General features: G+C 53.8%; 1 protein-coding gene across 1 annotated transcript; it reads left to right on the top strand.

Annotated features, from left to right (window-relative positions):
- Nucleotides 1-3733: 3733 nt before the first annotated feature.
- Nucleotides 3734-15626, top strand: LOC138727014 (arylsulfatase A-like). The gene is given in 13 exon segments (XM_069869128.1): nucleotides 3734-4043; nucleotides 4046-4106; nucleotides 4481-4718; nucleotides 4872-4940; nucleotides 6151-6320; nucleotides 7209-7338; nucleotides 9428-9538; nucleotides 10153-10263; nucleotides 11166-11221; nucleotides 12812-12881; nucleotides 13104-13240; nucleotides 14381-14492; nucleotides 15542-15626. Coding segments are annotated over 10 exon segments (1284 nt in total). The 3' UTR covers nucleotides 12840-12881; nucleotides 13104-13240; nucleotides 14381-14492; nucleotides 15542-15626.
- Nucleotides 15627-17377: the final 1751 nt, after the last annotated feature.

The raw sequence follows: 17377 nt of genomic DNA, 5'->3' as shown, positions 1-17377 counted from the left end.
CTAAATGTGCTCACACCGTGTTGGCCCCACGAGAAGCTGCATTGCTTGGCCCCCTTGGCTCAAGCCTGCATCCTTCTCATTTCCAGCAAGGGGAGAAGGTCTATCTCAGGTATCACTTTGCCTGGAGACCCCGGGCAGTGTGTCACGCAGAAGGAAAATGGCGAGAACGTCAGCTGAAAGAGTTTGGACTGAAAAGGAAGTGCAAACCACGAGCTGGCAGGACAGTGCTGGCTGGAATGAGGCCCAAGCTCCGAGTCCTCTGGAGGTTCAGCCACAGTTGGCAGGGCTTCTCACACAGGTCACCAAGGAGGGGAGGGTGTCGGAGGGAGAGGAGCAGAGCAGAGTTTCCAAAGGCTCAGTCTGTGCCCAGCTGCAGGACTGACATAAAACCCAGAGACAGCCACGTCCCTTGGGCGGGCAGAGCCAGGTCACCAGTGCAGGCGCAGCCACGACACTCTCGGTGCTCACAAGCACAGCCGTGGTCAAGGATCCCCTGAGCGCTGCCATGTCCCCCGGTGCCCCTGCCTGGATCCCAGCCCTCTCGCCCACCCCACGGGTCCCCTGCTCGCTGGCTGCTCCGTCCCGGTGCTCCCTGCAAACAAGCAGCCCTCACGCCTTTCTCCCACAGGCACCCCACGCTCGCCCATCTCCCCAGGGGCCGGCACGGACCCTCTGCCACCTGACAGCCCAGCACGGACCCCAGCCCCCTAGAGCCCAGCTGGCCAGACTGAGGCTGCTGCTGACTGCACACGCTCAGCCCATCCCACCAGTTCTGGGCAAGGGGCAGACCCTCACAGAGCCTCTCGCTCGCCTCACTCAGCCTGGGGCCCCGCACGAGGTGGGTTTTGGAGAAACACCGACCATGACTCGCCCCAGGAGCTGCACTGGGACCCACACCTGTCCCTGACACAAGAAGCCAGGGCTCCGTACACACTCTGCTTGACTTCACCAACTGGCAGGATGAGGCTCCCATGATCCAAGAGGAGGTGGTCAGAGCCTTGCTAGCCCGACTAGACCCACAAGTCTATGGGGCTGGATGGGATTCATCCAAGGGTATTGAAGGAGCTGGCGGATGTGCTGGCCAAACCCCTTTCCATCATCTTCCAACAGTCCTGGAAGACTGGGGAAGTCCCACTGGACTGGAGGCTGATGTTGTGCTTGTCTACAAGAAGGGTCGCAGGGAGGATCCAGGGAACTCCAGGCCTGTCAGTCTGACCTCAGTGCCAGGGAAAGTCATGGAGCAGGTGATCTTGAGTGCGATCATGAAGCACATGCAAGAGAACCGCGTGATCAGGCCCAGTCCACACGGGTTCACAAAAGGCAGGTCTTGCCAAACTAACCTGATCGCCTTCTATGACAAAGTGACTTGGCTGCTGGATGAGGGAAAGGCTGTGGATGGATCTTCCTGGACTTCAGTAAAGCCTTTGACACAGTTTCTCCCAGCATTCTGCTTCAGAAACTGTCACCTCTGGCCTGGACAGGCGCACACTCTCCTGGGTGGAAAACTGGTAGGATGGAGGGCCCAGAGAGTGGTGGGAGATGGAGTTAACTCCAGCTGGAGGCCAGTGACAAGTGGGGTTCCCCAGGGCTCAGTGCTGGGTCCAGCCCTGTTCAATGTCTGTATCAATGACCTGGATGAAGGCATCGAGTGCACCCTTAGCAAGTTTGCGGACGACACTAAGCTGGGTGGAAGTGTGGATCTGATGGAGGATCGGGAGGCTCCAAAGGGATCTGAACAGGCTGGACCGCTGGGCAGAGTCAAATGGGATGAGGTTTAACAAGGCCAAGTGCCGGGTCCTGCACTTGGGGCACAACCAAAAAACCCCTCCTAGGGTGAAGGAATCAAGTTTGCAGCAGGCTCTGGGGTGAAGCACTCCAGCTCCCAGCATACTGTGGGCTGAGGAACTGAACCTTCTGCCGCACTGTAACGGAGAAGCACTCCAGGTCCCAGTGTGACGTGTGGTTAGGACTCCAACTCCCACTATTACACGGGCTGAAGGAATCTTCCTGGATGGAATTTTTTCAGACTTTGATTCTGAAGCATGTTACAGCTTGTTGAGGTGGATCACAGATTTAAAATAGATGCTATCTATTCATCAGTTGATTAACCATTTATTCATCCATTGATTAACAAAGCAATTCAGAGATATTCAACAAGACTTGCTCTACCAGATCTATAACTTCACTTCAGATCCAAAATGGGCAAGGTTGTCTGCTCTGCCCCTCAAGCCTTTCCAGCCCACGGGAACTGCAGGAGCTCCCGCATCAATTTAAAGAATGTCACCAGCTTGCATAGTGGTCTGACATTCTGCCATCTGCGACTCTGCAGCAGTAAAAGTGAAGGAGAAAGTGAAAAATAAAGCAAAATCAAACAGATTTGCATCCTGCAGAGAAACTATTTTCTTATCTGCCTGTCTATGTTTTCCAGGCCCTAAGCCCACAGAACTTTCAAAGCAAAGGTAAGTAAAGGAAACTTGCTGGCAGAGAAAAGAAGAATGAAAGTGGCAAGGTTCAGAAGGCTATGAGAATGTGTTGGCTCTTCTGCTTGTTGAAAACCAGGGCTGAGGACATGGCAGCACATCACCCACAGTGTTAGAAGCAGGTAGAACCAACAGTGACGAAACAAGGACAGAGAGAGCAGGTGAAGGTCAGATCTAGTGTCCTACAGGAAAAGGAAAAAGAAGCAAAAGTGAAAACTAACTGTGACATTCCCAATAGGACCAGGAAGACCTGAGAGACGTTAGAGACAAAGAGCAGATGTCAATGTTATTATTGAAAATGCACTTTGGTATCTGTCCAGAAAAATGCCAGGGGAACACCTTGTGCACTAGCAAAAAAAAGAAGAAAGGAAATATCCAGTGATACCAGGACAACAGCAAGGCAGGAACAAGAAAGCATTGCACCGGCTTTCTGCAGGCTGGTGCTTTTAAAAAGCATCCAGAGAAGGACGCTGTGAAGGTATCCAGCTACACCTACTTAGCAGTGAGGTGTGACCCGAAAGGCACCCTCCCTGCACCTGTACGACCAGCAGCACAGCGAGATGCGCTGCCAGCCACTGGAACGTTCGCTACGAAAAGTCTTCCCATCTCGGGACACTGCACTGTTCCTTTGCGTGCTATCAGAGATCCCCGCTGCTGAGACAGGATCGGGTCAGTGGGTTGGTAAGGAGAAGCTCTACCTTCTTGGCTTTGAGCAAGCTGTTTGTGCAGCTCTTGGTTCTGGGCACTGAAATGGTCCTTCTCAGCCTGCGTCTTGCTCAGCTCCAGCTCCAAGTCCTCTATCTTATTCCTTGCATCGTTCCGGAAGAGGGAAGAAGAGACGTCTCGCCTCACAGAACTACTGCTGGCAGGAGACAGACAGGTACAGTCATAGAATCATGGAATAGATTGGGTTGGACCTTAAAAAATCATCCCGTTCCAACCCCCTACCACGGGCAGGAACACTCCCACTGGATCGTTCTCCTTCTCTCCCCCCAGGGCTTGGCTTGGCCCCGGCAGCGGCATCGCTGTGCTCTTCCCCTTCCACCCTGCTCTGGGGGGCAGCTCATTCCCACCTCCCCGGACGCAGATCACAGAACCATAGAATCCCCAGCTTGGAAAGGACCCACCGGACCATCGAGTCCGACCGTTCCCATCAGTCACTAACCCGTGTCCCTCAGCGCCTCGTCCACTCAGCCTCCCTGGTGGAGCCTGAGGCCCTTCCCTCTCCTCACGTGTTGACTACAACTCCCGGCATGCCCCGCGGCGGACTCGGACTGCCGGATCCCGTGGCGAACTACAATTCCCGGTTTGCCCCGCGGCGCTTCCGGTCACCGCGCCGGAAGCCTGTGTCTCCGCTTCCGGCCCGGGGCGGAGGGTCCCGCGGCGGGCGGTGCCGGGCGCGCTCGTTGCGGCGGCGCCGTGGGGCCTCGGGGCTGGTTCCTCCCCTCGGTTCTGGGGCTCCGGCCCTGCGGGGAGCGGCCTCCGCCCGGCCCGGCTTCGTGCTGCTGCTGGCGGGCGGCCTGGGCTTCGGGGCCCTGGGGTGTTCCGGGCACCCGGACCGGCTGGGGCCCGCGGGCTGCGCTTCCCCGCCTGGTACAGCAGCTCCGCCGCCTGCAGCCCCTCCCGGTGCGGCCCTGGGGCGGGAGGAGCCGGGCCCCCCTCTCCTCCCTCTTCCCCGACCCCGTCCTCATCCTCCCCTCTCTCTCTGCCCTCGTCCCCCCCTCTCTCTCTACCCTCGTTCCCCCCTCCTTCTCTGCCCTCGTTCCCCTTCCCGCCTCGTCCCTGCTCTCTCCTCATCCCCCTGTCTCACGTTGTCCCCCCTCTGCCTTTGTCCCTTCTTTTTACCTCATCCCCCTTCTCGCCTCATCTCCCCTCTCACCTTGTCCCCCTTTCTTGCCTCATCCCCCCGTCTCTCCTCGTCGCCCCCCGTCTCTCCTCCCCGTCCTGCCCTTCTCTGCCCTCCTGGCCCCTCATGCCTGCCCCGTCTCCTCCCTCCCCAGCACAGCCCTGCTGACCGGCCCCTTCCAGACGTGCTCCGGGATCTACCCCAGCATCTTCAACCCGGACTCACGGGGGCTGCCGCTGGCGGAGGTCGCTGTGGCCGAGCTGCTGAAGGCCGAGGGCTACGCCACGGCCATGGTGGGCAAGTGGCACCTTGGCTTGGGCCAGAACGGCTCCTTCCTTCCCACCCACCAGGGCTTTGACCACTTCCTTGGGGTGCCCGACTCCCACGATCAGGTGAGGAGCTGGTGGGCATCCAGCGGGAATGGGGAGAGAGCTTGAAGGGATGAGGGAAAGGCTGGGGATGGATCTTCCTGGACTTCAGTAAAGCCTTTGACACAGTTTCTCCCAGCCTTCTGCTTCGTAAACTGTCACCTCTGACCTGGACAGGAGAACGAGGAATCCTCAACAGGAGAAGGAGATGGAGCTGTTGGAGCAGGTCCAGAGGAGGCTAAAAAGGTGATCAGAGGGCTGGAGAACCTCCCGCACGAGGAGAGGCTGAGAGAGTTGGGTTTGTTCAGCCTGGAGAAGAGAAGGCTCCGAGGAGACCTTAGAACGACCTTCCAGTACCTGAAGGGGCTCCGAGAAAGCTGGGGAGGGACTGTTCACAAAGGCTTGTAGTGACAGGACAAGGGGCAATGGGGATAAACTGGAGAGGGGCAGATTTAGGCTTGATATAAGGAAGAATTTCTTCACCGTGAGGGTGGGGAGGCCCTGGAGCAGGTTTTCCAGGGAAGCTGTGGCTGCCCCATCCCTGGAGGTGTTCAAGGCCAGGTTGGATGGAGCCTTGGGCCGCCTGATCCAGTGGGAGGTGTCCCTGCCTGTGGCAGGGGTGGAACTGGTTGACTTTGAGATCCCTTCCAACCCAGACTCTTCTATGGTTCTATCACTGTGCTGAGCAGCCAGGACTTGCTCCTGGGGTTGCTGTTCCCACACTCAGGTCTCCATTATCACAATGTTCTTGGGCTGCTGCTTTCTGCAGCTTTGCCAGCTTCTCTAGGTCAGGAGCCTACTGAGGAAAACTTCTCGCTCTGTGTCTCCGTGTCTTCTCATGGGGCTCAGCTCCTTTGTGCCATTGCTGAGAGACGGAGCTCAGGAACAAACCTCCTGTCAGCAACGGATACGGTGGAGGGGCTGGAGAACAAGTCTACTGAGAAGAAGCTGAGGGAACTGGTGCTGTTCAGCCTAGAGAAAACGGGGCTGAGAGGAGACCTTATCCCTCTCTTGCTCCCTGAAAGGAGGTTGTAGCGAGGTGGGTGCTGGTCTCTTCTTCCAAGTAACAAGCAACAGGATGAGAGGAAATGGCCTTAAATTCCACCAGGGGAGGTTTAGATTGGATATTTTGGATATTAGGAAAAATTTCTTCGCTGAAAGGGTTCTCAGACGCTGGTAGAGGCTGCCCAAGACAGTGGTGGAGTCATCATCCCAGGAGGTGTTGAAAAGACAGGGAGATGAGGTGCTCAGGGATCTGGTTTAGTGGTGGACACGGACGGTTGGACTCATTGATCTCGAAGGGCGTTTCCAACCAAACAATTGTAGGATTCATCTCGTGGGGGTTGTCACTTCTCTCCACGTCCATGCTGGGCTGCTCACTGTCCCCAGGTGAACTTCTGCGAGCCCGAGGAAGCTCTGGGAGTTTGCGTAGCACTCTTCTCTGCCCTTTTTCCAGCACACACACTACCCCCAGTTTGCCAGCCGGGAGTACGCGGGGCAGTCACAGCGTGGGCCGTTCAGGGACGCGCTCGCGGAGTTTGATGGCTCGGTGGGAGAGGTGCTGCAGGCGCTGGAGGAAAACAGTCTCACCAACTCAACCTTGGTGTTTTTTACCTCCGACAACGGGTGAGTGGCCTCAGCAGTGGATCCTGCACTTGGGGTACAACAACCCTGGGCAGCTCCAGACTAGGAGAAGTCTGGCTGGAAAGCTGCCTGGAGGAGAAGGATGTCGGGGGGTTGGTTGAACAGGAGCCAGCAGGGGCCCAGGTGGCCAAGAAGGCCAATGGCATCTTGGCTTGGATCAGACAGGCGTGGCGAGCAGGGCCAGAGAGGTTCTTCTCCCTCTGGACTTGGCACTGGTGAGACCGCTCCTCGAATCCTGGGGTCAGTTCTGGGCCCCTCACCACAAGAAGGATGTTGAGGCTCTGGAGCGAGTCCAGAGAAGAGCAATGGAGCTGGGGAAGGGGCTGGAGAACAAGTCTGAGGGCCCTGGGGGTGTTTAGCCTGGAGTAAAGGAGGCTGAGGGGAGACCTCATTGCTCTCTCCAACTCCCTGAAAGGAGGTTGTGGAGAAGAGGGAGCTGGGCTCTTCTCCCAGGTGACAGGGGACAGGACAAGAGGGAATGGCCTCAAGCTCCACCAGGGGAGGGTCAGGCTGGACATCAGGATGAAATATTTCATGGAAAGGGTGATTGGTCCCTGGCAGAGGCTGCCCAGGGAGGGGGTTGAGTCACCTTCCCTGGAGGGGTTTAAGGAACAGGTGGATGAGGTGCTGAGGGACATGGGTTAGTGACTGATGGGAATGGTTGGACTTGATGATCCGGTAGGTCTCTTCCAACCTAGTTATTCTATGATTCTATCTCGTACCTCAGTGCTGCCCAGAAGAGCCCAGTGTGGGCCCGCTGACAGGTGGAGGGTTGGTGCCCTGCTCCGTGCTGGACTCTGGTGGCACAGAGATGCTCCATCTAGCTCTGCACGATCCCACCGTGACCTTCCCTGACTCTGTGTCTCACAGCATCCATCAGCTGAGGAGCAAGGTGTCAGAGGAGCACGAGGTCATCAAGAAGAAGGAGCTGGAGACTGATCCCAAGGCCTCCTATGGCTACGGGGGCAAATTTGGAACAGAGCGAGACCGGATGGATAAGGTAACAATCATAGGAGGCTTCCTTGGGCCCTAGTGGGAAGATCTTTTCCTCACAAAGGATAGGAGCATCCCTGAATTGTGTCCTGGAGACCTTCCATGACTTCACAGATTTGCACATTCTAACCATCCCATAATCTGTATTTGCGATTTATTTGAATCCATGGGTGTAATTTATCTCTCCAGCTTCCACTCAAAGTTCCCCTTAGTGAAGAAGGACTTTCTTCTGGCTTGTTTTGAACCTGCTGTGTAACAATTAAATCTGGTGCCTTCCTACGTGTGCTTGGAGAACTAATGACTAATTGCCCCTCAAATTCTCCATTCCAGATCTCTATCATCTCCCCCAGGGTGAAGCCGTACTTCATATTCCCTGTTCTCACATCAAATCTTTTCTAATAATCCTCATTATGCTTCTTCCCATGCCTTTCAGCATTCAAGACTTCAATTTTTTCACAGCGAGTAACAAGGAATAAGGGATAAGACATGAGAAAATAGCCTCAGGTTGCTCCAGGAGAGGTTTAGATTAGATGTTAGGAAAAAATTCTTTACTGAAAGAGTGGGGAAGCATTGGAAGAGGCTACCTTGAGAAGCAGTGATGGAGTTTCCATCCCTGGAGGTGCTCAAGGCCAGGTTGGATGGGGTCTTAAGCAGCCTGGTGCAGATGGAGGTGTCCCTGCCCACGGCAGGAGGGTTGGGACTGGATGATCTTTAAGGTCCCTTCCAACTCAGACCGTTCAATGATTCTATGATTGTATGCGCAGGACCTACATTTTCAGGATGTGCTTTATCAGCTTCCCTGGGTGCTTCGTTCTTTTGATTAGCACAAAGTTTGCCCCAATGTTTGATTTAATATTATGAAATTTGGGCATTGGCAGAGGCTGCCAGGGAGGTGGTTGAGTCACCATCCCTGGAGGAATTTAAAAGATGGGTGGATGAGGTGCTGAGGGACATGGGTTAGTGACTGATGGGAATGGTTGGACTCGATGATCCGGTGGGTCTTCTCCAACGTGGTGATTCTGTGAACTGTTAGTTTGCTTAGTGTGATGTTCAGAACATCACCCTGTCTTGCAACACTTTCTTCTCAGTGCGCGGTGGGCCGCGAGTACGTTCCTGAGGTCGGGAAGCACTCCTCACAGACAGATGCAGCCAAGGGCTTTGGAGGGAAGTGCGGAGTCCAGCGGGACTGAGCTGACAAGGTGTGTTGGACAAGGTGGCCGCAATGTGTCCCTTTGCTTAGTCCTGCTCCTAACTGCTCCTGGAATCCTGTGTTCAGTTCTGGGCCCCTCACCACAAGAAGGATGTTGAGGCTCTGGAGCGAGTCCAGAGAAGAGCAACAAAGCTGGGGAAGGGGCTGGAGAACAAGTCTGAGGGCCCTGGGGGTGTTTAGCCTGGAGAAAAGGAGGCTGAGGGGAGACCTCATTGCTCTCTCCAACTACCTGAAAGGAGGTTGCGGAGAAGAGGGAGCTGGGCTTTTCTCCCAAGGGACAGGACGAGGGAATGGCCTCAAGCTCCACCAGGGGAGGGTCAGGCTGGACATCAGGATGAAATATTTCATGGAAAGGGTGATTGGTCCCTGGCAGAGGCTGCCCAGGGAGGGGGTTGAGTCCCCTTCCCTGGAGGGGTTTAAGGAACGGGTGGATGAGGTGCTGAGGGACATGGGTTAGTGATTGGTGGGAATGGTTGGACTCAGTGATCCAGTGGGTCCTTTCCAAGCTGGTGATTCTGTGATTCTATGACTCTTGCTTTGGCTTTATGTCCTTGCCTGGCTGAGTTCCCACTGTCTCCCCAACCACCCTTGCCGTGTTACGTTTCTTCCTTGCCCTCTCGGCCTCCTCTGTCTCCTGCTGCCACAGCCCCCATGACTCACACTTGCTTTGTGCACCCATTCTAATAGACTCTCATCCTCCATGGTCCTCATGGTGCTTCCTACCATCCACTCTGCCCCTTCCAAACCCCATTTCCTGGCTTTTTCCTCTGTCCCTGCTGCTCTTCCTCCTCCTTGGAGCTCCTCCCCGGTGCTGCTCCCCATCTTCTCTCCCTTCCCTCACCAACCCCATGCTCAGGGCACCATTTCACTCCGTGCACCACCTCAGATTACTCCAAGGGCTTCGGTGGCCGCTACGGCGTGGAGAAGGACAAGGTGGACAAAGCAGCCGTGGGTTTTGACTGCCAGAGCCAGGCGGGGAAGCACGACTCTCAGAAAGGTGAGCTGGGGGAGCCCAGTGCTGCAGGCAATGTCAGGACTGGAGCTTGGGACTCTTCTTAGTGGGGCCGTGGAGCACTTGGGGTTTCCATGAGTGGTGGAAAAGCCACAGGGAGCTGTTGGTTGCTCAACGCTTGGAGCAAGGGGATGGGACAGGTGAGGAAAGCCACTGGATGAAGAGGAGCAGCAGATTTCTATGGGCACAGGGACCTCCTGGGCAGTATAGAGACTATATGCCCAGAGAGGTGGTTGAGTCCCCTTCCCTGGAGGGGTTTAAGGGATGGGTGGATGAGGTGCTGAGGGACATGGATTAGTGATTGATGGGAATGGTTGGACTCGATGATCCGGTGGGTCTCTTCCAACCTGGTGATTCTATGATCCTATAGTCACCAAAGGGAGGGTGCAGGGAAACCCAGGTGGTTGCTCATAGCAGGTGGCATCCCAAAAAGCTATCGCTGCAGCCACCAGTGGGGAAACCTGGACTTGCTCCATGTCTTTCTCGAAGTCCTGGGCAGGGAAAACTGTTACACCTGAGCTTCACAGTGCTGCTACTTCTCTCTTTCCCTCCCTTGTTTGTTCTGTTCCACGCCACGACCCGGATGCCTGCGGCTGAAGATTATTCTGTGGGCTTTGGTGGGAAGTTTGAGGTCCAGAGGGATTGTCAAGACAAGAGTGCCCTTGGCTGGGACCACCGGGAGGAACTTCAACCCCATGCATCCCAAACAGGTAGGACAATGCTGCCAGAGCACGATTTCCTTGGAGCACACACAGACCTAGAGCCAGTGGTTCATACCTGAGAGAGTTCCTCCTGCTGAAAGCCGAATGTAGACACCACGTTGTGGAACCACCAAAACACAAGCATGAGCTTTTCCAGAGAAGGCGCATGCTTGGATCACTGGGGGATATTGAATGCAAGACCCTGAATCCAAGCTTCCTAGACCATATTGTGCTTTCTCAGATAGGTTCGTTCCTGGTTATAAGCTCATCGGACAGGTGAGTACATGGGAGCCAAGCAAAGCAGGTTCTAGGAGCAGCTTGACTGGCTTCTCATCCCAGTTCCTGGAAGCAGATTTGCCAACGTCCAGCACTGAAACCTGTGCACTTCATAGAATCACGGAGTGGTTTGTGTTGGAAGAGACCTCAAACCCCATCCAGTTCCACCCCCTGCCATGAGCAGGGACACTTCCCACTGGATCAGGTTGCTCAATGCCCATCCAACCTGGCCTTTGAACACCTCCAGGGATGGGGTAAAAATTTCACTCAAAGGAATTAAGAATAAGCCTTAAAAGCTCTTGTCCATATAATTTTGCGTCTGTTACCTCTGCTTAGTTCCATGTGTGATAAGAGTAGAATCATAGAATTGCTTGGTTGGAAAAGACCTTTGAGATCATCAAGTCATAGAATCATAGGCTAGTTCAGGTTGGAAGGGATCTTAAATATCATCCAGTTCTGAGCCCCTGACATGGGCAGGGACACCTCCCACTGGATCAGGCTGCTCAAAGCCCCATCTGACCTGGCCTTGAACACCTCCAGGGATGGGGCAGCCACAACTTCGCTGGACAACCTGGGCCGGTGCCTCATCAGTCTTATCAGGAAGTCCAACCTTTTTTTTTTTTTTTCCCATACAGACTATTCCAAGGGGTTTGGAGGCCGCTATGGGGTCCAGAAGGACAGGGTGGATAAGGTAAGACCGCGTGCTGCAGCTTGAAATTGTTTCCTGCTCATCAATGCTCTTTGCGTTGCTACAAGGGAAGAGGCTTCGAAGCTGGAGATGTGATCCCAGCGCTGCGTGTGCACTACTGCAAGGGAAAGGGAACTCGTGTGGTTTAAATAGAAGAGGGTGTGGAGGAGTCCAGTCTGGGGGAACAGTTTTTTTTCCATTCTCAGCTGCTTTTGAACCATTCCACTCTCAGACTGAACCATCACCCACCTCTTTCTCTGGATCACTGAAGGCTGGATCCCACCTGCACTTTCGTTTTTGTATGAAAGTAGATAAAACCACTTGATCCCACTTCTTTTTTGCTGCAAACACCCCAGGGGTCATAGAATCATAGAGTAGTTTGGGTTGGAAGGGACCTTAAAGCCCATCCCGTTCCAACACGTCCAACTAGATCAGGCTGCCCATGCCCAATCCAACCTGGCCTTCAACATCTCCAGGGATGGGGCAGCCACAGCTTCCCTGGGGAACCTCTACCAGGGCCTCGCCACCCTCATCGTGAAGAATTTCTTCCTAATGACTAATCTAAACCTTCCCTCTTCCAATTTAAAGACATTCTCCTTCATCCTACCACTCCAGGCCCTTGTAAGAAGTCGCTCTCCAGCTTTCCTGGAGCCCCTTCAGATACTAGAAGGCTGCTCTAAGTTCTTCACAGAGCCTTGTCTTCTCCAGGCTGAACAACCCCAACTCTCTCTTCTTCATGATGAGGGTGGGGAGGCCCTGGCACAGGTTGCCCAGGGAAATTGTGGCTGCCCCCTCCCTGGAGGTGTTCTAGGCCAGGGTCCAGAGGAGGCCACAAAGTCAGTGGAGGGTTTAGAGGGAAGTCCTATGAGAAGCAGCTAAAATCACCTGGTCTGTTCAGCCTGGAGGAGGCTGAGGGGAGACCTTGCCATGGTCTAGAGCTTCCTCATGAGGGAAGAGGAGAAGCGGGCACTGAGCTCTTCTCTCTGGTGACTGTTGACAGGACACGGGGGAATGGCAGGAAGATGCCAGGGGAGGGTTAGTTTGGATATTAGGAAAAGGTTCTTCTCCCATAGGTGATGGAGCACTGGAACAGCTGTCCAGGGAAGCCATCACGGCTCCAAGCCTGATAATATTCCAGAAGCATTTGGCCAACTCCCTCAGGCTCATGGTGTGAATGTTGGGGTTGTCCTGTGCAGGACCAGGAGTTGGACTGGATGGTCCTTGCAGGTCCCTTCCAACTCAGGACATTCCATGGTTCTGGCCTCTTCTCCCAAGTGACAGGGGACAGGACGAGAGGGAATGGCCTCAAGCTCCACCAGGGGAGGGTCAAGCTGGACATCAGGATGAAATATTTCATGGAAAGGGTGATTGGTCCCTGGCAGAGGCTGCCCAGGGAGGGGGTTGAGTCCCCTTCCCTGGAGGGGTTTAAGGGATGGGTGGACGAGGTGCTGAGGGACATGGGTTAGTGATTGATGGGAATGGTTGGACTCAATGATCCAGTGGGTCTTTTCCAACCTGGTGATTCTATGATTCTACGATCTCAGCACTGTCCTTGCCTATCAAGCTGGACCATTCTTTTGCTTCCCCTTGCAGAGTGCTGCTGGCTTTAAGGAGATGGTAGCTCCCACCTCCTCGTATGAGAAAACAAGACCAGTGGAGGCAGGTGAGACAACTGATAACCAACTCTGGGCTTGGTGGGAAGCTGTGAGCCCCGTGGTCCCCCTGTGGCACGTGCTGTGGTGGGATATGGATTAACTTGCTTGGAGGGGCAGAAGAAGGTGGTTGAGCTGCATGTTTCTCCGGGAGAGGCAGAGATCTGGGTTTCTCCTGGATGCTTGGTGAAAGGGAGCCACTGCACAGGCTTGATCAGCTGTCTTCTCCACAGGAGCTTCCAGCGGCCCCGGCAGCCTGCGATCACGCTTTGAGAACATGGCTAAGTTAGCAGAGGAGGAGAGCAGAAGGCAGGCGGAGGAGGAGCGAGTGAGGCGACGGGCTCGGGAGAGCCAGCCAGCTCGGTGGAAGGTGAGCCATGGCCATCCTGCGGTGTCCTCCAAGGCTTGTGAAGCAGACTTTTCCTTTCAGCTCCATCTCCTTCCACCTGGTCTCTTTACAGTAACCTCCTGCCTGAAGTGCTTCCCTGCAACTGCCAGGGTCTTTGCTCCTCTGCTTCTCTCTTGTGAGTCCTCATCTGGAGGACTGTGTCTAGTTCTGGAATCCTCAAGAGGAGAAGGAGATGGAGCTGTTGGAACTGGTCCAGAGGAGACTCCAAGGATGATGTGAGGGCTGGAGCATCTTCCATATGAGGACAGGCTAACAGAGTTGGGGTTGTTCAGCCTGGAGAGGAGAAGGCTCCAAGGAGACCTTGTACTGACCTTCCAGTACTTGAAGGGGCTCCAGGAAAGCTGGGGAGGGACTGTTGCCAAGGGCTTGGAGTGATAGGACGAGGAGCAACGGGGATAAACTGGAGAGGGGCAGAGTTAGACCGGACATCAGGAAGAATTTCTTCACCATGAGGGTGGGGAAGCCCTGGAGCAGGTTGTCCAGGGATGCTGTGGCTGCCCCATCCCTGGAGGTGTTCAAGGCCAGGTTAAATGAGGCTTTGAGCAGCCTGATCCAGTGGGAGGTGTCCCTGCCCATGGCAGGGGGGTTGGAAGTGGATGATCTTTAATGTCCCTTCCAACCCAGACTATTCTCTGATTCTGTTGAACTTCACAGTTGTCACCAGATTTTCCCTTCCAGCACACAGTCAAGGATGTGCCCTCACCTAGCCATGGTCTCCTGCGCTTTAGCCTAGGCTCCCTCTTGCCTCTAGTATCATAGAATCATAGAGTCATAGAGTCACCAGGTTGGAAGAGACCCACGGGATCATCAAGTCCAACCATTCCCATCAGTCACTAACCCATGTCCCTCAGCACCTCGTCCACCCATCCCTTAAACCCCTCCAGGGAAGGGGACTCAACCCCCTCCCTGGGCAGCCTGGGCAGTCTGTCGCAGATGGATTGTGAATGGTCCGTGTTTATACTGCCAACCTCATCTAGGAAGCTGTGTCTCTAGGTGGGCAGATACTGACTTAGGCATAGTGCTTTCTGAAGTTGTGAGCCCATCGGGCTATGAGTCATACCACACAAAGTTGAAACTCATCTTCTCCTTATTTCTGTGCAGAAGAATGCTTTATAACAAACGTTACTCCGAACTCAGGGGGAACTAAGAGAAGCCTCCCAGCAGCTTAGAGCAGCTCAGGCAGGAGATGAAAGAGCAGCGAGAGAAGGGGCAGGTAAGTCTGACTAGAGGCTAGGTTGAAAGAACAGGCAGGTGGCAATGGGATGTGAGCTGCGAGAGCCAGCTAACAGAGCAAAGGGAAGTAACAAGAAATTGCAATGCGAGTTGTAGGGCTGAGAAGGCAAGGACAAATGCAAGCTGGGCAGGTAATAGATAGAGAACAGCCCTGCTGGGAAGGGTTTTGGGTTGCTTGGGGATGAGAAGCTCAACATGAGCCGGCAGTGCGTGTTTACAGCCTAGAAAGCCAACCATATTGTGTGCTGCATGCATACCCAAAGCATTCTAGGATTCTATGATTGTACTTTACTGCAGGCCCTGAAAGCACAGAGCATGGTAAGCTCCAGTGATCAGCAACAGGAAGGAAAGGTTGCAACAGAAGCAGAGCTGGGTAGAAAAGCAGAAAGAGGTGGCTGAATGAATGTGATGTTGAGACAGAAGGACAAAAATGTTGTAGCTGTTGGCAGGTCCCAGTAACACATTCTCCGCTTGTGTTTATAGAACGTCACAGAAAAGCTGCAGACAGAACTGCAGGGAAGTCAGAGCGAGATCAAGGCCATCAAAGAGGAAATGAATATCCTAGTTCAGCAGAGGAATGCTCTGCAAAAACAAGTGACTGAAATACTGATTGGTACTCCAGTCCTCAAACAGGCAGTCTCTCCCCTTCGTGCCTCTCCATTGCGGAGCAGGCTCATGGGGATAGCCCTCTGACTGCCATCATAGTGTGGTTTCCATCTCAGCTGGTCTGAAGGAGACTTACTGGTCAGCAGCTGCCCTGGACAAATGGGCTCGTCCTTTTGCTTGATCACCAGCAGTCATCAAAATGGATTTCTGCTGGCCAGTTACTGCTAGCCTTCTTTTCTAAGGTGGTTCCTCAGACAGATGTGGTGACCCACTTGAGTTTTTAAACAAGTTGGCTGTATCTGTTGTCAATCTGGTACTGCCACAATGGGGTGAAATTTAAAGCTGTTCTTTTCCTCACAGGATATGATATGACTGACAGTGACAAGCTGTAGTATTTCACTACTTTGTTATGTTTTACTTCAGGTGGAAGAGTTGTCATTTGAGCTTGCAACCTCCAAAGAGTCCCAGCAACTGATTTGCCACAAAGCTTAGCAAGATCTGAATGAGGCACGGGAAGTGTCAAGAAAGAAGATGCTGGAGGCTGTGCACCTGCAGAAGATCCTGGAGGAGAAGAGGAGTCAATGGGAGGAGGTGGAACGTCAGAACAGGGAGCTGCAAGCATGTCTAAAGTCCCTGGAGATGAAGAAGAGTCAAGGGAAGAAGTGGAGCATCACAACATGAAGTTTCAGACTTCCCTAAAGGTCCTTGAGAGTGAGAATGCCAGGTAAATGGAAGCCTGTGAGACTCTCCGTTCTGTTGAATGGGTTTCCTCTTTCAGATCTTTGCATATGTAAGTGGCTCTGGCAGCATTTCCTAAAAAGCAGAGTTCTGAACTCTCCATGCAGATGGGTTTCGTCCTCTTGATGTTGTGTTTCATTTTCTTTTCCTTTAATCCTCCAGTTAGAGTTTCCCTGAAGACAGTGGCTTTTGGAGTAGTCCTAAGAGTTTATTAACTATTATACCATGTAGTAATGAGTTGCGTGCTCTCTCTTTCAGACTGAATCAGTCTCTGAAAGAGAAAGAAGTGAAGGTCAGAACCCTGGAAGAAAACAACCTTGCCCAGCACAAGGAGGTGTCTCGGCTTCTTTCTGCTATTGAGCAGAGCCCGCAGCAATATTCAGATGACAGAAGAGAAATACAAGCACTCCACAACCAGGTAACCTATGCACTAGCATCCTCTTCTCCCGGGACATGGAATAACACCTTCAGGCTGTAGGCCCCTCTCTGTTTCCCCTCCCAACAACACACGCTCCTTCTTATTTTGCCCAGTCTTTGCCCATTGAAGTCAAGGCTGGATCTGCCTCTATTCTCCCCTGTTCCTTGGTGATTCTTGGTATTAAATCTCTGAGAATCATAGAATCATAGAATAACCAGGTTGGAAGAGACCCACCGGATCATCGAGTCCAACCATTCCTATCAAACACTAACCCATGCCCCTTAGCACCTCGTCCACCCGTGCCTTAAACCCCTCCAGGGAAGGTGACTCAACCACCTCCCTGGGCAGCCTCTGCCAGGGACCAGTCACCCTTTCTGTGAAGAATTTTTTCCTAATGTCCAGCCTAAACCTCCCCTGGTGGAGCTTGAGGCCATTCCCTCTTGTCCTGTCCCCTGTCACTTGGGAGAAGAGCCCAGCACCCTCCTCTCCACAACCTCCTTTCAGGGAGCAATGTAGAGAGCAATGAGGTCTCCCCTCAGCCTCCCCTTCTCCAGGCAAAACACCCCCAGCTCTCTCAGCCGTTCCTCATAAGGCCTGTTCTCCAGCCCCCTCACCAGTGCAGGACCCAGCACTTGGCCTTGTTAAACCTCATCCCATTGGTCTCAGCCCAGCGGTCCAGCCTGTTCAGATCCCTTTGGAGCCTCCCGACCCTCCAGCAGATCGACACTTCCACCCAGCTTAGTGTCATCCGCAAACTTGCTAAGGGTGCACTCGATGCCTTCGTCCAGATCATTGATAAAGATATTGAACAGGGCTGGACCCAGCACTGAGCCCTGGGGACACCACTTGTCACTGGCCTCCAGCTGGAGTTAACTCCATCTCCCACCACTCTCTGGGCCCTCCAGCCAACCAGTTTTCCACCCAGGAGAGTGTGCGCCTCTCCAGGCCAGAGGTGACAGTTTCCGAAGCAGAATGCTGGGAGAAACTGTGTCAAAGGCTTTACTGAAGTCCAGGAAGATCCATCCACAGCCTTTCCCTCGTCCAGCAGCCGAGTCACTTTGTCATAGAAGGCGATCAGGTTAGTTTGGCAAGACCTGCCTTTT

The sequence above is a fragment of the Phaenicophaeus curvirostris genome, chromosome 15 (assembly GCF_032191515.1).
Source record: "Phaenicophaeus curvirostris isolate KB17595 chromosome 15, BPBGC_Pcur_1.0, whole genome shotgun sequence".
Classification (NCBI taxonomy): domain Eukaryota; kingdom Metazoa; phylum Chordata; class Aves; order Cuculiformes; family Cuculidae; genus Phaenicophaeus; species Phaenicophaeus curvirostris.
This window is presented reverse-complemented; position numbering and strand designations above follow the sequence as displayed.